Source organism: Jaculus jaculus, chromosome X (assembly GCF_020740685.1).
Source record: "Jaculus jaculus isolate mJacJac1 chromosome X, mJacJac1.mat.Y.cur, whole genome shotgun sequence".
Classification (NCBI taxonomy): Eukaryota; Metazoa; Chordata; class Mammalia; order Rodentia; family Dipodidae; genus Jaculus; species Jaculus jaculus.
In genome coordinates, this window is record NC_059125.1 from 55,315,508 (window position 1) to 55,334,901 (window position 19,394).

A 19,394-nucleotide genomic window follows, 5' to 3' on the forward strand; every position below is an offset into this window, starting at 1 on the left:
TTATGGGGGCTGGAGAGGTGGCTTAGTGGTTAAGGTGTTTGCCTGCAAAGCCAAAGGACCCCAATTCAATTCTCCAGGATCCACATAAGCCAAATGCACAAAGGGGCGCATGCGTCTGGAGTTAATTTGCAGTGGCTGGAGGACATGACACACCCATTCTCTCTCTCTCTCTCTCTGCCTCTTTCTCACTCTCAAATAAATAAATGAAATATATATTTTAAAAAGTATTATGTATAGACTTACTGCCTAAAATTAAATTATTTGGCTAAAAGAATGTATGTTAAAATATCTATAGATATTGCCCATTGGTTCCATATTGATTATGCCATTTCCTACTCCCACAGATAATTTGTCAGGGTCCTAATTTCTCTGGCCAATAGTATTTTATTATCATTTTATCCTTTTCATAAGATAAAAAGTGAAGTCTTGCCGGGCATGGTGGTGCACACCTTTAATCCCAGCACTTGGGAGGCAGAAGTAGGAGGATCACCATGAGTTTGAGGCCACCCTGAGACTCCATAGTGAATTCCAGGTCAGCCTGGGCTAGAGTAAAACCCTACCTTGAAAGACCAAAAAAAAAAAAAAAGTACAGTCTTTTTAGTATAATTTATATTCTTTTAATTATGAAAATGATAGGTTTTTTTTTTTAACATTTATAAGCCTTTTTTTCTTCTGGTAAAACCCTGGTCTTTAGATACCTTTTAGTTTTGCTACTATAATTTCTTGCCAATTTATAACAACTTTTCTTTAAGAAAGATTTATGCAGATCAATTCATTTTTTCAGATTTTTTAAATTTAATTTTGTTTTTTAACTTTTTACAATTTTTATTAACATTTTCCATGATTATAAAAAAATATCTCATACCTCCCCATACCCATATAAAAAATATCCCATACCCTCCCCCCTCTACTTTCCCCTTTGAAATTCCATTCTCCATCATATTACCTCCCCATCTCAATCATTCTACTTACATATGTACCAATACCAACCTATTAAGTACCCTCCTCCCTTCCTTTCTCTTCCCTTTATATCTCTTTTTTAACTTACTGGCCTCTGCTACTAAGTATTTTCCTTCTTATGCAGAAGCCCAATCATCTGTAGCTAGGATCCACATATGAGGGAGAACATGTGTGTTTTTTCAGATTTTAATGACTACTAAGTCTTGCCTCTTCCATTTTTTTTGTTAGTACTCTCAAGGCTTTATTTCTTGTAGATGAATCTTTGGGTGAGATAGATACTGAGCTTAATATATTTTACCCCAGTATAACTCATCAAATAGTCTATTGTCTTTTATTTTTGGTGCTGGGTATTGAACTCACTGCTTCATTGCAGGCTAAAAAATTCCTCTTTTTAATTAATTTATTTATTTTATGAGAAACAAAGAATGAATGAATGAGCAGGGCAGGGCCTCTAGCTGCTTGAAACAAATTCCAGACACATGCACCATCTTGTGCATATGGTTTAGGTGGGTACTGGGAATTGGATCTGAGTCCTTAAGCTTTGCCAGCAAGCACCTTAACTGCTGAGCCATATCTCCAGCCCAAGCTAAGCATATACAGTATACCTCAATCTACTGTATTACCTTTTTTCCATCATCATATAAAAATATATTTATTTATTTGCAAGCAGAGCGAGAAAGGGTGACAGAAATGGTTCAAGGGCCTCCTGCTGCTACAAATGAACTCCAGATATATGTACCACTCTGTGCATGTGGCTCTATGTGGGTACTGGAGGATTGAACCCCAGGCTTTAGGATTTATAAGTAAGCACCTAAACTGCTGAACCATCTCTTTAGCCCTCCAGAATGATTTGTTACAAATTTCATTTTCTGATTATCCAAGTACTTGTGTTGAGAAAATGGTTGTTAGTGTGTATATAATTTTTAAATGAGTCCTTGTTCTTTTTTCCTTTTTATAAGTATTTTATTTTATTTATTGCAGAGAGAGAGAGAGAGAGAGAGAGAGAGAGAGAATGGGCACACCAGGGCCTCCAGCCACTGCAAACAAACTCCAGATGCATGTACCACCTTGTACATCTGGCTTACATGGGTCCTGGGAATCGAACCTGGGTCCATGGGCTTTGCAGGCAAATGTTTTAACTGCTAAGCCATCTCTCCAGCCCCTCTTTTTAATTTTTTTTAAAATATTTTATTTATTTATTTGAGAGAGAGAGAGAGAGAGAGAGAGAGAGAGAACAAGGCCGATAGAGAGAATGGGTGCGCCAGACCCTCTAACCACTGCAAACAAACTCCAAACATGTGCCACATTGTGCATGTGGTTTATGTGGGTACTGGAGAATTGAACTTGGGTCCATAGGCTTTTCAGGCAAGCACCTTAACTGTTAAGCCATCTCTCTAGCCTAGTCCTTGCTCTTTTTACAATAATGTCTTAAATTAGACAATGTTCTTCTTAGTTAGAATAAAATGAATCTTAACTTATAAGATAAGTCTTTCTTCCTAGGTAGATTTTGTACTTTGTCATCCACCTCTACCAGTGACCTTAAGTCCTCTCTTGGGCAGATCATTTCTTCCTTGGTGTACAACGTTTATGCCATTAGTTTTCAGCCTATATAAAACTCCATTAGGAAGATACCCTCCCTTGTGTAAGGGGACAGTAAGGCTTTAAGTGAGCTGAGTCTCAGGGTCTAGATTTCTCTTCTGTGACCCACACAGCTCAGATGAAGTGATTCTGAAACCCACTGGAAGTCAGCTGACTGTGGAATTCCTGGAAGAGAATAGCTTCAGTGTGCCTATCCTTGTTTTGAAGAAGGATGGTTTGGGGATGACGCTACCTTCGCCATCATTCACTGTGAGGGATGTGGAACACTATGTTGGTAAGACACTACATATCCTCTTAGTTGTGACATTACCTACTCTCACCAACACTTGTCATTTACCTTCCAGTCTACTGTATTTTTCCACTTGCTTTATAGCCCTCTTGGGAATCTGATATGAAGTGCCTTGCCCAGAGCCATTATTTGGCAAAGTTAGCTTCAACATACTAGTCCCCTATTCTCCTCCTCCTCTTTTGGGAGGGGGAAAAGGGAGAAGTGTTTTGAGGTAGGGTCTCTAGCCCAGGCTGACCTGGAATTCACTCAGTAGTCTTAGGGTGGCCTTGAATTCACAGCAATCCTCTTACTTCTGCCTCCTGAGTGCTGGGAGTAAAGACATGTACCACCATACCCAGCCCCCTTTTTTGTTAGTGATTAATAGCAATATTTGTTCTATTCATTCTTCTTTTTTTTTTTTTTTTTTTTTTTTGGTTTTACAAGGTAGGGTCTATCCTAGGCTGACCTGCAATTCACTATGTTGTCTCAATCTCTTAAACTCACATTGATCCTCCTACCTCAACTTCCTGAGTGCTGGAGTTAAAGTTGTGGCCCACCACACCCGGCCTATTCATTCTCTTAATAGAACACAAAAATTAGTTGGAGCTCCATTCTTTTCTTTTCTTTTTCTTTTTTTTTTTTTTTTTTTTTTTGAGGTGAGGTCTCTCTCTAACTCAAGCTGACCTGGAACTTACTCTGTAGTTCCAGGCTGACCTCAAACTCATAAGCAATCCTACCTCTTGTCTCCTGAGTGCTGGAATTAAAAGCATGGGCCCCCACACCTAGCTAGCATCATTTTTTTTTTTTTTTTGGTTTTTCGAGGTAGGGTCTCACTCTGGCTCAGGCTGACCTGGAATTCACTATATAGTCTCAGGGTGGCCTCGAACTCTCAGCGATCCTCCTATCTCTGCCTCCCGAGTGCTGGGATTAAAGGCATGCGCCACCATGCCCGGCTCTAGCATCATTTTTTTAATGTGGTAAAATTTAAAGATCATGGTCTCTCTATCTGCAGTTGAGATAAGGAAACCTTTGATGCTTACTCTCATACACTAGCTGTCATTGAAGCATGAATTTTAGGGAGAGAAAAAAAGGAGAAATAAGGAAGCAGAGCTTAGGTATGTAGATTATATTTTGTGAAAGTCTCTGTCTCAGGTAGTTCCATGATCCAATAGGCATAGACCCACCACAGAGGTATAGTGGGAGTATGATGAATTCTTACTCCTATCATGAACACATACACATACTGTGTCTGAGAATGGAAGGTTTTTTGTTTTTTGTTTTTTTTTAATAATAAGGCCATTCTAGAGGACGAGAGAGTCTTCTGTCTTTGAAAAGAAACATTTCTTTTTTTTTTTTTTAAGGGGAGAGGAGATAGTTTATTCTGGAGCCAAATATGACTGACCATGGACAGGGAACACAGATTTAGGTTACCCCAAATGCCATGCTCTAACACGTTAACAATATCATTAAGGTGTTTTTTTAATTTTTTAATTGTTGTTCTTAAATTTTTATTAACATTTTCCATGATTATAAAAAAATATCCCATGGTAATACCCCCCCCACTTTCCCCTTTGAAATTCCATTCTCCATCATATTACCTCCCCATCTTAATCATTGTACTTACATATATACAATACCAACCTATTAAGTACCCTCCTCCCTTCCTTTCTCTTCCCTTTATATCTCCTTTTTAACTTACTGGCCTCTGCTAGTAAGTATTTTCCTTCTCATGCAGAAGCCCAATCATCTGTAGCTAGGATCCACATATGAGGGAGAACATGTGGCACTTGGCTTTCTGGGCCTGGGTTACCTCACTTAGTATAATCCATTTCTTCATTTCAGGATCTGACAAAGAAATTGATGTGATTGATGTGACTCGCCAGGCTGACTGCAAGATGAAGCTTGGTGATTTCGTGAGATACTATTACAGTGGGAAGAGAGAAAAAGTCCTCAATGTCATTAGTTTGGAATTCTCTGATACCAGGTAGGAGGACGACAACAAAAACAGCCTGACAAACTGTTTAGAACTTGTGGTATACTAAGTGAATATTCTTGTCACTTTCCTTCTTTCTGGCGGTTTCTTTCTTTGGGATGGGGAGATGGCTTATACTTTGTGGGGTAGCAACCCACGTTATAATAATGGAGTCTTGTTTCTTCTCCATAGTTTCTAACATTAGATAGATTACACAGTTATCTGCTTTAATTTGTCTCCTTCAAGACCTAGCATGACCATCTTTGACCTTTTTCTAGTAGTATGATCACCCTGTAACTGCAGGACACATCCTCTGTCCCTGGAAATAGATTCAATAAAATTCCTCCTAAGGAATTTTTCTAAGGATAAGACTTCCTTTTTTTTTTCGTTTTGATATTTCGAGGTAGGGTCTTGCTATAGCCCATGCTGACCTAGAATTAGTCTCAGGCTGGCCTCTAATTTACAGTGATCCTCCTACCTCAGCCTCCTGAGTGCTGGGATTAAAGGCATGCGCCACCATACCCAGCAGGACTTTCTAGATTTAAAAAGAAAAAGTTATCATCTTTAAGCAATTGTATTTATGGCCTGGAAAGATGGCTCAGTTGTTAAAGGCCCTTGCTTGCAAAGGGTAATGGCTCAAGTCCCCAGTACCTACATAAAGCCAGATACACAAAATGTCACATGCATTTGGAGTTTGTTTGCAGATTCAGGACGCCCTGGCTCGCCCATACTCTTTCTTTCTCTCTGACTGTTTCTCTCAAATGAACAAATATAAGTATTTTTTAAAAGTTATTCTATCTAGATCCATGTGCTTAGTAGACACATACAGTCTTCTCTCTATTTAGGACTATGGAGAATACTATGGAACACATATCTTTATTTGCCCTTAGAAGGTTTATTGATTATTGCCCTTTAAAACTTTGAAGTGATTAATTAATACTAAATTAGATTTGCAGGAAGTTACAAAGTTGTGTGCAGAAAGGTCAATTTCCCATAATCTTATATAATTATAATATAGTATTAAAAATTCTTGCTATTTTTAAGATTAAAAACCTAAAAGTATATAAAAACTCTGATTTAAAATATTTTATTTGTTTAAGAGAGAGAGAGAAAGAAAGAGGCAGATAGAGAGAATATGGGCACGCCAGGGCCTCTAGCTTCTGCAAACAAACTACAGATGTGTGCACCACCTTGTGCATCTTTCTTATGTGGGTACTGGGGAATTGAACCTAGGTCATTAGGCTTCACAGGCAAGTGCCTTAACTGCTAAGCCATCTCTCCAGCCCCAAAACTGATTTATTTATACCTTTCTTCATCCTGCAAGACTTTGAGATATACAGAGATGTAGAAAAGGCAAAAGGAGAGAAAATTGGAATGAAAGGAAAATAAAGATGGAAAAATAGGATGTATCTGGTAGATTCTTTGTACATAAGATAAATGAATGTGTATCTGACTAGTTGGTGGAGAAAGACTGAAGAATTTAGTTTTTTTATTTTTTTTAATTTCTTGAAGGTTAGAACAAAGAGAAGAGTATAACATAACCTTAGTGGTTTTATGTAAGTTAAAAACAATCAGATGCTTCAGAGAAATACTTTATCTGGAACTGAGCCCTGATAGCTTTTTCTAATGGTTTCCCCAAAAGAAGACACTGTAAGATGGGGGCATTTGAGCATTTAGTAGAGGAAATGATTATTTCTTTTTTTATTTTTTATTTTTTGTTTTTTTGAGTTAGGATCTCACTCTAGCTCAGGCTAACCTGGAATTTACTATGTAGTCTCAGGGTGGCATGAACTCACAGCAGTCTGCCTATTTCTGCCTCCAAAGTGCTAAGATTAAAAGCATGCACCACCATGCCTGGCTTTATTTTTTTAATTTATTTTTTAAAATTTATTTATTTATTTTCAAGCAGAGAAATAGAAAAGAGAAAGAGAGAATGGGCCCACCAAGGTCTCTAGCCATCCAGATATATGTGCCATTTTGCACATCTGGCTTTATGTGGGTACTGGTGAATTTAACTCAAGTCATTAGGCTTTGCAGGGAAATTCTTTAACTGCTGAGCCATCTCCAGCATGAAATGATCATTTTCTACTGGGGAACACTCTGGAACTAGGAATGATTTTGGACATGGAAGCTGAATGGAATGAGGATGCTGATGACACTTACAAATGTCCTGGATTCTGTGGAGAGTACTTTGTCATTTCTGACCTTTGCTGAGATACAGGACAGTTTTTAAGGCTTCAACTTTCAGTTCTCAGTTATCTTTGTTATCTTATATTTCCTTTCAATTCCTTCCTTACTAGGCTTTCTAACCTGGTGGAGACGCCCAAGATTGTTCGCAAGCTATCATGGGTCGAGAACTTGTGGCCAGAGGAGTGTGTCTTTGAAAGACCCAATGTACAGAAGTACTGCCTCATGAGTGTACGGGATAGTTATACAGACTTTCACATTGACTTTGGTGGGACCTCAGTCTGGTACCATGTGCTCAAGGTAGGAATGGATATGACTCCTGGAGGCAGCCAGTCCTTAGGTCTCCCTGTTTATGTCACTTGGTAGTCCAAAACAGGCTGCTCAGTACACAGACCCAACTTCCTCACAGATTCTATTTGGATGGTCTAATTAACTCAGGACTTCTTACTTGGTACATGTGCCATATACACTGATAGCCTATCTCTATAGTTTTGATGCTTAATTAAAAAAAAATAGGCTGGAAAGATGGTTAAGTAGTTAAGGCACTTGCCTGAAAAGTCAAAGGACCCAGGTTCAACTCCCTAAGACCCACATAAATCAAATGCACAAGGAGGTGCACACATCTGAAGTTCATTTGTAGTGGCTGGAGGCCTTGGTGTGTCCATTCTCTCTCTCCCTGCCTATTTCTGTATCTCTCTCTCTGTCTCTCAAATAAATAAATAAAAATAAAATATTTTTTAAAAATTTTGGGGCTGGAGAGACGGCTTAGCGGTTAAGCGCTTGCCTGTGAAGCCTAAGGACCCCGGTTCAAGGCTCGGTTCCCCAGGTCCCACGTTAGCCAGATGCACAAGGGGGCGCACGCGTCTGGAGTTCGTTTGCAGAGACTGGAAGCCCTGGCGCGCCCATTCTCTCTCTCTCCCTCTATCTGTCTTTCTCTCTGTGTCTGTCGCTCTCAAATAAATAAATTAAAAAAAATAAAGACATTATAATGTGAATCTTATTAAAATATATTTAAAAAACTTTGAAGCCAGGTATGATGGCTTACACCTATAATCCTAGCACTTGGGAGGTTGAGGCAGGATTGCCATAAGTTTAAAGCCAGCCTGGGCTACAGAGTGAACCCTATTCCCCCCCAAAGAAAACAAAGAAAAAGGGAGTTTGGTACATGACTCAGTTAGTAGAGTACTTGCGGTGCTTGTGTAAGGCCCCAGGTTCAGTCTCCAGCAACACACACACACACAAATATATATATATATATATATATATTTTTTTTTTTTGGTTTTTCGAGGTAGGGTCTCACTCTGGTCCAGGCTGACCTGGAATTAACTCTGTAGTCTCAGGGTGGCCTTGAACTCAAGGCGATCCTCCTACCTCTGCCTCCCGAGTGCTGGGATTAAAGGCGTGCGCCACCACGCCCAGCTCATATATATATATTTTTTTGAGGTAGGGTCTCACTCTAAATTACATAGTGAAATTTACTATGTAGTCTCAGGGTGGCCTCGAACTCATGGTGATCCTCCTAAATTGCTGGGATTAAAGGCATGCACCACCATACCTGGCTAAAAATTTCATATATATATAATTTTTATTTATGTATTTGTGAGAGAGAGAAAATAGGCATGCCAGGGCCTCCAGCCACTGCAAACGAACTCCAGATGTATGTGCCCCCTTGTGCATCTGGCTTATGTGGGCCCTAGGGAATTGAACCTGGGTCCTTTGGCTTTGCAGGCAAGTGCCTTAACTGCTAAGTCACCTCTCCAGCCATAAAAATTTTCTTTCTTTCTTTTCTTCTTCTTTTTTTTTTTTTTTTTTGGTTTTTTGAGATAGGGTCTCGCTCTAGTCCAGGCTGACCTGGAACTTACTATGTAGTCTCGGGGTGGCCTCGAACTCTCGGCATTCCACCTACCTCTGCCTCCCAAGTGTTGGGATTAAAGGTGTGCCCCACCATGCCCGGCTTAAAATTTTCTTTTTGAATAGTAGTAAACGCTTTAAGATTTTCCCAATTGAACTAATTTCTACTCCTACCAATATATTTTTATGTTTGTAGTTGGAGTTTTAACAATTGTATACAGTTGTTTAACTGCTGCCACAGATATAATAGAACATACTGGGACTCTTTTTATAATTTTTTTTCATTAAAAAAATTATTTGAGACAGAGTGAGAGAGACAGATAGAGAGGGAGAATGAGTGTGCCAGGGCCTCTAGCCACTGCAAACGAACTCCAGACACATGTGCCGCCTTGTGCATATGGCTTATGTGAGACCATGAGAATTGAACCTGGGTCCTTAGGCTTCATAGGCAAGTGCCTTAACTGCTACGCCATCTCTCCAGCCCCAGAACTCTTTTTAAAAATATATTTATTGATAAGCAGAGATGAGAGAGAGAGAACGGGCACATTTTGGCCTCTTTCCTCTGCAAACAAACTCTAGGTGCATGTGTCACTTTGTGTATCTGGATTTTCATGGATACTGAGGAATTAATCCCAGGCTAGCAGGCAATGCGAGCAAATGCCTTGAACCAGTGTACCATCTCCTCAGTCTGGAACTCTTTTGTTTTTGTCTGGTTTTTCGAGGTACGGTTTCACGCTAGCTCAGGCTGACCTGGAATTCACTCTGTATTCTTAGAGTGGACTCGAGCTCACAGCAGTCCTCCTACCTCTGCCTCCCAAGTGCTGGGATTAAAGGCATGCATCACCATGTCCAGCCTCAGCCTGGAACTCTTTTTTTTGTGGAGGGGGGGTTCGAGGTAGAGCCTCACGCTAGCCCAGGCTGACCTAGAATTCACTATGTAGTCTCTGGGTGGCCTCAAACACAGCAATCCTCCTACCTCTGCCTCCTGAGTGCTGGGATTAAAGGTGTGCACCACCACACCCGGCACTGGAACTCTTTTAAAGACAAAGACACAATTTCTATAGTTCTCTTTTTAGTGGTTATTATGATTTGTAATTAGTATACTAGTATATTAGGATAGTCATGCTATAAAGGATTTTTGTATTCTAGAAAAAAATTTTTAAAGAATTTTGATTTTTTTTTCACCATTTATTATTCTAAAGTTTTCTTGTCAGAAATACCATGGAAAGAGCAGACAACTTGGGTTGTGGCTATTGTTCAAATGATGACACAGTTTCAACTAGTTTCCATTGATTTATTATGAAAACATTAGAACATGTAAATGAAAGTGATTTTGTGCAAATGTTAGATTTATCATTTTAATTTTTTAATTTTAATTTTAATTTTAATTTTTTGAGGCAGGGTCTCATGTTAGCCCAGGCTAACCTAGAATTCACTATGTAGTTTCAGGCTTGCCTTGAACTCACAGCAATCCTTCTACCTCTGCTTTCCAAGTGCTGAGACTAAAGGTGTATGCCATCACACCATGCTAATTTTTAGATAATTTTATGTTCATGGAAGTATTACAAAAATAATGGGATGATTCAGTATGTGCCCTTCATCCTGATTTACCAAATGTTACCAGTTTGTTATATTTTCCCCAAAGCAAAAAGAATAAAGTGAATATTTGTATTTTTTAATATTTTATTTATTTACTAAGAGAGAGAGTGAGAGAGAGAAAGATGCAAATAGAGAATCGGTGCTCCAGGTCCTCCAGCCATTTCAAACAAATTCCAGATGCATGCACCACCTTGTGTTTCTGGCTTATGTGGTTACTGGGAAATTGAGCCTGGGTCCTTTGGCTTTGCAGAAAAGTACCTTAACCACTAAGCCATCTCTCCAGCCCACATGTATTTTGTATCAGATACTTGAGATAATTCCAGATATAATGTCTTTTTATCTCTAATAATTCATTTATAGTTCTTAAAAACAATGGTATTCTCTTGCGTAATTATCAAAATCAAGGAATTTGCATGCTATTTACTAATCTACAAGAGCTGCCAATTTTCTGCAATTGTACAACACACATTTAGTATTGTCTTTTATGTTGTAATATATTGTGATAAACTGGTAAAACCATGAGACTATGGGAGCATCTTTGAGTTAGTGTGGTTTATTTATTTATCTATTTTACCAGTTTATCAGATTACTATCCAGGCAAAGCACAGTCAGGAAATAAAATGTTCTTCCAACAGGTAATTGTCTAACATAAAATATAATCTTCTAGAAGTCCTTGGACAGTTACTGAACTTTTTAGCTTCTATTGCAGATGCAAGAAGGAACACTTGGTACATGGCATTTAAAGACAGATTCAATTTTCCCCTCACCAGTAATGAGGCCTGAGATTCTTTTAGGGCAAGTCTTATTGATCTGTTTACCTGTGGAGGCCACTTTTCATTTGTCATTACATCTAAAATAAGAGAACTTGGTATAAATTTGTCTGAACTTGAACAAATTTTTGAGTTAAGTGCCTCTTCCAAATTGTTTTTGTCAGATTTACAGAAATTCTGAATAATTGACATGAAAATGATTCCTGATAGGTTTAGGAAAGAACTCTGGCATATGACCATGGTCATGGAACATGGAAGAGAGAATTGGCCTTTTGGACCTCCCCCTCCTAAGGGAATTTTCTTGAATTCCTTGATATTGTTGTATTCCAACCTCCTTTTTATTTTAGGGTGAGAAGATCTTCTACCTGATCCGCCCAACAAATGCTAATCTGACTCTCTTTGAGTGCTGGAGCAGTTCCTCTAATCAGAATGAGATGTTCTTTGGTGACCAAGTGGACAAGTGCTACAAGTGTTCTGTGAAGCAAGGACAGACACTTTTCATTCCTACAGGTCTTTTCTGGGCTGCTCTTGATGTGGGGCCTGGGGAGGGTAGAGAAAAAGGAGCTTGCTTGTGGCACCATTCCCGACCCCTTCCTATAAATTATTAATCTGATTGTGTGTGATATCTCTGTCATAGCAACTAAAAGTTTAAGAACTAGACTTCTCATGAACTCATAACAGCTGTAGTTATCTGTATAAGGTCTCCATAAGATTGAGCCTGTCAACATTACCTTCTGAGGCCCCATCTCTCCCTGAGGAGCTATTGGCACATAATGGTTGCTGGGGAAAGGAGGGACATTTTTATTCAGTGGTATAGCCAGTAGTCAGTTAATAATCCCTGACCCATGCTCATTGTTTCACATAAAAAGACATAAAAGTAGAAGGAAAGTTAGTTGGAGAAAGGAAGTTCAGTGGTAGTGGGAGGGGAAAACAGGGTAATGGGGTGAATTAAATTGTATACATTAAATATATGAAATTGTCCAAAAAATACATTTTAAAAAAGAACTAGACCTCAAGAAAATTCATGTGGTATCCAGCCAATACGTAGCATGGTTGCTTGAAGAAGCTGAAGTTGGGAGGGAGGTAGGAAAAGGATTGATGGATTGTTTTGCACTAGGTTGGTGTCAACTGGGTGTCATGATAGAGAACCAGACTCTCAACCCTATGGTTCTAGGGTCAGTAGATGGGAGGTGGAATTCTAGACTATAAATTAGAATGACCTAAAATGAGACTTTTTGTTTGTTTGTTTGGTTTTTCAAGGTAGGGTCTCACTCTATCTCAGGCTAACCTGGAATTCACTATGTAGTCTCAGGGTGGCCATGAACTCACGGTGATTCTCCTATCTCTGACTCCAAATTGTGGTGTTTAAAGGGGTGCGCCACCACGCCCAGCTAAGTATGTGTATTTTGCTAGGCTCTAGCTTTATCTTGAACTAAGACTACATATTTTGAAAAAGCACCTGAGTTATCTCATTTTGAGGAGGTTGATATCTTTTTTTTTTTTTTTTGAGGTAGGGTCTCACTCTCACTCAGACTGACCTGGAATTCATTATGTTGTCTCAGGCTGGCCTTGAATTCTCAGTGATCCACCTACCTCTGCCTCCCAAGTGCTGAGATTAAAGGCATGTGCCACCATGCCTGGCTGAGGTTGATATCTTTATGTGACTGAATCTTCTGTGAATACAGTATCTCCATTTATTTAGATGTTCCTTGATTAAAAAATCATTTGCAAGGAATGAAGGGGGGAGAGAGAGAAAAAAAATATAAATGGCCACACCAGGGCTTTTAGCCACTGGGGGGAAAAAAAACACAGATGCATGTGCTGCTTTGTGTATCTGGCTTTACATAGGTATTGGGAAATCAAACCTGGGTCCTTAGGCTTTGCAGGTGAATGCCTTAACCACTAAGCCATCTCTCCAAGCCCTGTTCCTTGATGTTTAAAAATATTTTTTGGGATAGAGTATCACACAGCCATAGCTGGCCTCATAGAACTTTTTAAGCTTTTAAAACATAATTTATTTATTTGAGAGAGAAAAAGAGGGGGAGAGTGAAAGACTGGGCATACCAGGGCCTCCAGCCACTGCAAACTAACTGCAAATGCATGCACCTCCTGTGCATCTGGCTTACGTGGGTCCTGGGGAATCAAACCGGGGTCCTTTAGTTTTTCAGGCAAATGTCTTAAGTGCTAAGCCATCTTCTCCAGCCCTTTTAAGAAAGCGGGTTGGGGAGCGAAAGAGAGAGGAAGAGGCAGATAGAGAGAGGAGTGGGCATGCCAGGACCTCCAGCCACTGCAAACAAACTCCAGATGCATATGCCACCTTGTGCATCTGGCTTACATGGGCGCTGGGGAATCGAACCACGTTTCTTAGGCTTCACAGACAAGCGCCTTAACCATCTCACCACCCCCCATAGAACTTTTTTATATAGTGAAAAATAACCTTGAGCTTCTTCTGTTCCTCCTTAATTTCTTCAGTGCTGGGGTTACAGGTGTATACTCACACCTGGTTTATATTGTACTGTAACCTTAATTATTAGATCACAATTAATGTAAATTCTCTTGAAATGCATCGTAGAATTCCCTAGTGAATCTAGGCTTAGTTTCCTTAGGAAACTGAACAGGATGATCTTTTTTTGTTTTGTTTTGTTTTTGTTTTTTTCAAGGTAGGGTCTTGCTCTAGCCTGGCCTGATTCAGTTCAGGGCTATCAATAATAGCAGACTAGCCAGGTTAGGTATTAGAATAGTGAAAGAACTAAAAATAATTTGAATTAGTGGTGGACTGTGTTAAAGGACTCGCGGTTCAATTGACAAGGCGGTGACAATGTCCAAAGGAAAAAAAGGCCCTCTGCTAAGTATTATTTTGCTTTATTATACTGCAGGGTGGATTCATGCTGTGCTGACTCCTGTGGACTGTCTAGCCTTTGGAGGGAACTTCTTACACAGCCTTAACATCGAAATGCAGCTCAAGTGAGTCCTAAAATTGTCCATTCTTATCTGTCAGAGTTCTTGGGTTCTTCCCTCAAGTGAGGAATGCAGCATCATAAGAGGAGAGACAATGGAAAAGAATGGATTTTAGTTCTTGATGATGTTAAGTTTAAGGATTAGCACCTTTTGCTCACTTGGCAGATATGTGCTTCTAGCAAGTCATATAACCTTTGAGCCAAAAGTTTCCTAGTATATAAAGTAGGGTCTTAAAAAAATAATTTACTTATTTATTTGAGAGAGGGAGGAAAGGAAAGACAGAGAAAAAATGGTTGCACCAGGGCCTCTAGCCACCACTCTGTGTATCTGTCTTATGTCTTACTTGGGTACTGGGGAACCAAACTTGGGTCCTTAGGCTTCACAGGTGAGCACCTTAACCACTAAGCCATCTCTCTAGCCCTCAAGTAGGATCTTTTAAACACACAGACACACACACACACACGCACACACACTTATTTATTTATTTATTTATTTATTTATTTATTTATTTATTTAAGAGAAAACTAGAGGGAGAGGAAGGGAGAGATTATGAGTGCCAGGACCTCTACCCACAGCAAACAAACTATAGATGCATGTGCCACTGGCTTTATGTGGGTACTAGATAATTGAACTTGGGTCCTTTGGCTTTGCAAGCAAGTGCCTTAACTGCTGAGCCATCTCTCCAGCCCTAAAGTAGGGTCTTTTTTTTTTTTTTTGGTTTTTTTGGAGGTAGGGTCTCACTGTAGCTCAGGCTGACCTGGAATTCACTATGTAGTCTCAGGGTGGCCTCAAACTCATGGTGATCCTCCTACCTCTGCCTCCCAAGTGCTGGGATTAAAGGCATGTGCCACCATGCCCAGTTTAGTAGGGTCTTTTATAGGGGTATTTGGAGGATGTGAGATAATAGATACATAGCATCCAGAATAATAACTACTACATAATAGGTTATTAATAAATGGAATCTTTATTATATCTCTTTCCTAGAGCTTATGAGATTGAGAAGCGGCTGAGCACAGCAGACCTCTTCAAGTTCCCCAACTTTGAGACCATCTGTTGGTATGTGGGGAAGCACATCCTGGATATCTTTCGAGGTATGTTGCCCTTTACCAGCTATCCCTTTAGCATAAAATAGGGGGAGAGATGGAAGAGAAGGGAGGAGAGAGAGAGAGAGAGAGAGAGAGAGAGAGAGAGAGAGAGAGAGGGAGAGAGTGTGTGTGTGTGTGTGAGAGCAGGAGCAATCTCATGTCTGTTGGTACCTTGCTGTGCATATCAAAACATTATTTTCTATACCTTAAATAGATGAGCTAAAATGATAAAAAGGTCTCAATAGCTAAGATATGAAAGCAGCCTAGAGGTCTATCAACAGATGCATAAAGAAAATGGGATACATAGACACAATGGAATTTTATTCACCTGTAAAGAAGAATAAGATTAGGACATTTGCAGAAAAATGAGTGGAAATGGAGATCATTATATTAAATGAAATAAGTCACATTTTCTTTATCTGTTTGTTTTGGGTTGTTTTTCTGTGTGCACAAGAATGGGTATGTGTGTGATAAGTATGTATGTGCTCAGATGCCTGCACTCTGTGCATACATATGGGGAGGCCCTCCCTCATTCATCTGCATATTTTCCTTGAGATGAAGTCTCTCACTGACTCCAGAGCTAGCTGTTTTCACCATTCCCAGAGAGTCTCCCTTCTTTTCTGCTCCCCAGCTGGGTGTTAGGGAATTGGACTCAGATGGTTTCAGGCTTCTCACAGCCTTATGTTGGCATGGGAAAGACTCTTACCAGCTCTCTAACCTCCTACTTAAAATTTTAAGCTTGCCCTTTTAAGTAAAGGGAAAAAATATATATACACCACCTAACATATATTATTTATTTTTGTAAGTATTTTATTTATTTATTTGAGAGAGAAAGAGGCAGACAGAGAGAGAAAATGGGTGCACCAGGGCCTCAAGCCTGTGCAAACAGACTCCAGGTGCATATATCACTTTGTGCATTGGCTTATGTGGGTATTGGGGAATCAAACCTGAGTTCTTAGGCTTCCTTGAGCAAGTGCCTTAATCACTAAGCCGTCTCTCCATCTCTGTTATTTAATTGTATTGAAATATATTTGCTTTTACTAAAGAGGATGTTTGTGTGTTTTATTTAAACTTCTGTATTTTTGTTTGGAGGTAGGGTCTCACTCTCGCCCAGCCTGGCCTTGAACTCACATTGATCCTCCTGCCTTGGCCTCCTGAGTACTTTGATTGAATACAGGTGTATACCACCATGCCCAGCTAAACATCTCATTTTATTAATTGCTTATTTCTTTTCATGTATCTTTCCATATTCCTATTGTCATTTTCTCTGTAGTTTCTTGTTTTTTAAAAATATTATTTATTTGCCAGCAGAGAAAGAGAAAGAAGGGCCTCTTGCTACTGCAAACAAACTCTAGACCATGTGTGCCAGTTTGTGTATCTAGTTTTATGTAGGTACTAGGGTTTAGAACCCAGACCAGTGGGCTTTGCAAGCAAGTGCCTTTAATTGCTGACCTATCTTCCCCAGCCCTAATTTTTGTATATTTTATAAGGCTTTTTAAATATTATTTCCCTATTATGCATATGGCTTGTTTGATTGGTTTTGGTTCTTTGAGGCATGGTCTCACTGTAGCCTCCTAGGCTGACCTGGAACTCACAGAGATCTTTCTACCTCAGCCTCCCTAGTGCTGAGATTATCAAGTCTCATTATATTAAATGAAATAAGTCACAATCAAAGATCTCAAGTTTTCTCTTATGTGTGGTCTAGATTTAAAGTTATGTATATATGTATATGTCTATATGTGTATAGGAAATGAAAATAATAAAAGATTTATGGGGTTAGGAAGAGGTCTAAAGTGAGGGGAAGGGCAGAACAAAAGGATGCTGGAATATATGTTACATGAAAGCAGAAGGAGGGATTCTAGGATAAGGAAGGGAATAGAGGAAGACAGTGAGACAGGTGAAAAAAATAACAAAATATAATAGCTATATATAAAAGTCAATGAAACCCATTGTGTTTTTTTGTTATTTTTTAAAAAATTATTTTATTCATTTTTTATTTCTTTGAGAGAGAGAGAATAGGTGTGCCACGGCCTCCAGCCGCTGCAAACGAACTCCAGATGCATGCACCACCTTGTGTATCTGGCTTAAGTGGGTCCTGGGGAATTTAACCGAGGTCCTTTGGCTCTATAAACAAACGCCTTAACCGTTAATCCATCTCCCCAGCCCATTTGTTCTTTTTTCTTTTTTTTTTAAATTTATTTATTTATTTATTTGAAAGCGACAGACACAGAGAGAAAGACAGGAAGAGGGAGAGAGAGAGAATGGGCGCGCCAGGGCTTCCAGCCTCTGCAAACGAACTCTAGACGCGTGCGCCCCCTTGTGCATCTGGCTAACGTGGGACCTGGGGAACCGAGCCTCAAACCGGGGTCCTTAGGCTTCACAGGCAAACGCTTAACTGCTACGCCATCTCTCCAGCCCCCATATGTTCTTTTTTAAAATTATTTATTTAGAGCCAGGTGTGGTGGCACATGCCTTTAATCCCAGCACTCGGGAGGCACAGGTAGGAGGATCAATGTAAGTTAGAGGCTACCCTGAGACTACATAGAGAATTCCAGGTCAGCCTGGGCTAAAGTGAGACCCTACCTCGAAAATTAAAACAAAAAAAAATATTTATTTAGGGCTGGAGGGATGGCTTGGTAGTTAAGGCGCTAGCCTGCAAAGCCAAAGGACGCACATAAGCCAGATACACAAGGTAGTGCATGCATCTGGAGTTTGTTTGCAGTGGTTGGAGGTTCTGGTGTGTCTATTCTCTCTCTCTCTCAAATAAATGAATAAAGAATATTTTAAAAAAATATTTATTTGCAATGAGAGAGAGAGAAAATGACCATGCCAGGGACTCTAGCCTCTGCAAATTCCAAATGCCACTTTGTGCGTCTGACTTTATGTGTGTACTGGGGAATTAAACCTGGGTCCTAGCCGGGCGAGGTGATGCATGCCTTTAATCCCAGCACTTGGGAGGCAAAGGTAGGAGGATTGCCATGAGTTCGAGGCCACCCTGAGTCTCCATAGTGAATTCCAGGTCAGCCTGGGCTAGAGTGAGACCCTACCTTCGAAAAACCAAAAAAAAAAAAAAAAAAAACCTGAGTCCTTTGGCTTTGGAGGCAAGTGCCTTATCTGCTAAGCCATCTCTCCAGCCCCCCCCCTTTTTTTCCTTTGTTTGTTTTTCAAGGTAAGGTCTCAGGTTGAACTGGAATTTACTTTGTAGTCTTTGTACTCTCAAGGTGACCTTGAACTCACCATGATCATCCTCCCTCTGCCTCACAAGTGCTGGGATTAAAGGTGTGTGCCAGCATGCCTGGTTTGCTTTGTATTTTATTTTTATTTATTTATTTGAGAGAAAGGGGGAGAGAGTAAAGAATGGGTGGGCCAGGGCTTCCAGCCGCTGCAAACAAACTCCAGACGCATGTGCCACCTTGTGCATCTGGCTTATATGGGATCTGGAGAGAGATTGAACCTGGATCCTTTAGCTTTGCAGACAAGTGCCTTAACTGCTAAGCCATCTCTCCAGCCCTTGTTTTGTATTTTTTTTACAAAAATATATTTTATTTATTTATTTGTGAGAGAGATAAAGAGAATGGAAATACCAAGGCCTCTAGCCACTGCAAACAAACTGAGACACATGTGCTACTTTGTGCATCTTGCTTTTTACATGGGTACTGGAAAATTGACCTCAGGTCCTAGACTTTGCAGATAAGCTTCTTAACCTCTGAGCAAGCTCTCCAGCCCCCTTGTTTTGTATTTTGTTTGCTTACTAAAAAAAAAAAATTAAAGAAAGTGATAATTACTATTCTAAACAACTGCCCAATGTGTACCCCATTATACTTTCACTTACTTCCTCCCCTTGTCCCATCTATAACTTTTAGAAAATACTAATCTGTTTTCAATTGTCATAATTTTGACATTTGAAGAAGTTTATTAAATGGAATCATATAAGATTAAATATTTTAGGATTGGCTTTTTTATTCAGCAAGGCATGAATTTAAACCCTTTCATTTAGCAAGGGTGGCTAAGAAAATTGAACCACAGTGAAATCTATTTCCTGCCTGTTTAGGTCATAAATTTAGTCTGGGTTAGTTTAAGAGTTTCATGGAAAAGGAAGGGATTTCAGTGAAAGGGAGATAGGGGAGGGGAGGAAAATGTTCACG

At 39.7% G+C, this 19,394-nt stretch overlaps 1 protein-coding gene across 6 annotated transcripts in view; it reads left to right on the forward strand.

Moving 5' to 3' along the window:
- The window catches only part of Phf8 (PHD finger protein 8), a 130,492-nt gene that overhangs the window by 39,420 nt on the left and 71,678 nt on the right, over positions 1–19,394 (forward strand). For all 6 annotated transcript variants that reach the window (XM_045140236.1, XM_045140241.1, XM_045140237.1 and 3 more), the window contains exons 5-10: positions 2,673–2,833; positions 4,670–4,811; positions 7,100–7,286; positions 11,554–11,716; positions 14,083–14,170; positions 15,149–15,255. In XM_045140236.1, the coding sequence (XP_044996171.1) occupies positions 2,673–2,833; positions 4,670–4,811; positions 7,100–7,286; positions 11,554–11,716; positions 14,083–14,170; positions 15,149–15,255 (848 nt within the window). The remainder of the gene's footprint in view (positions 1–2,672; positions 2,834–4,669; positions 4,812–7,099; positions 7,287–11,553; positions 11,717–14,082; positions 14,171–15,148; positions 15,256–19,394) is intronic.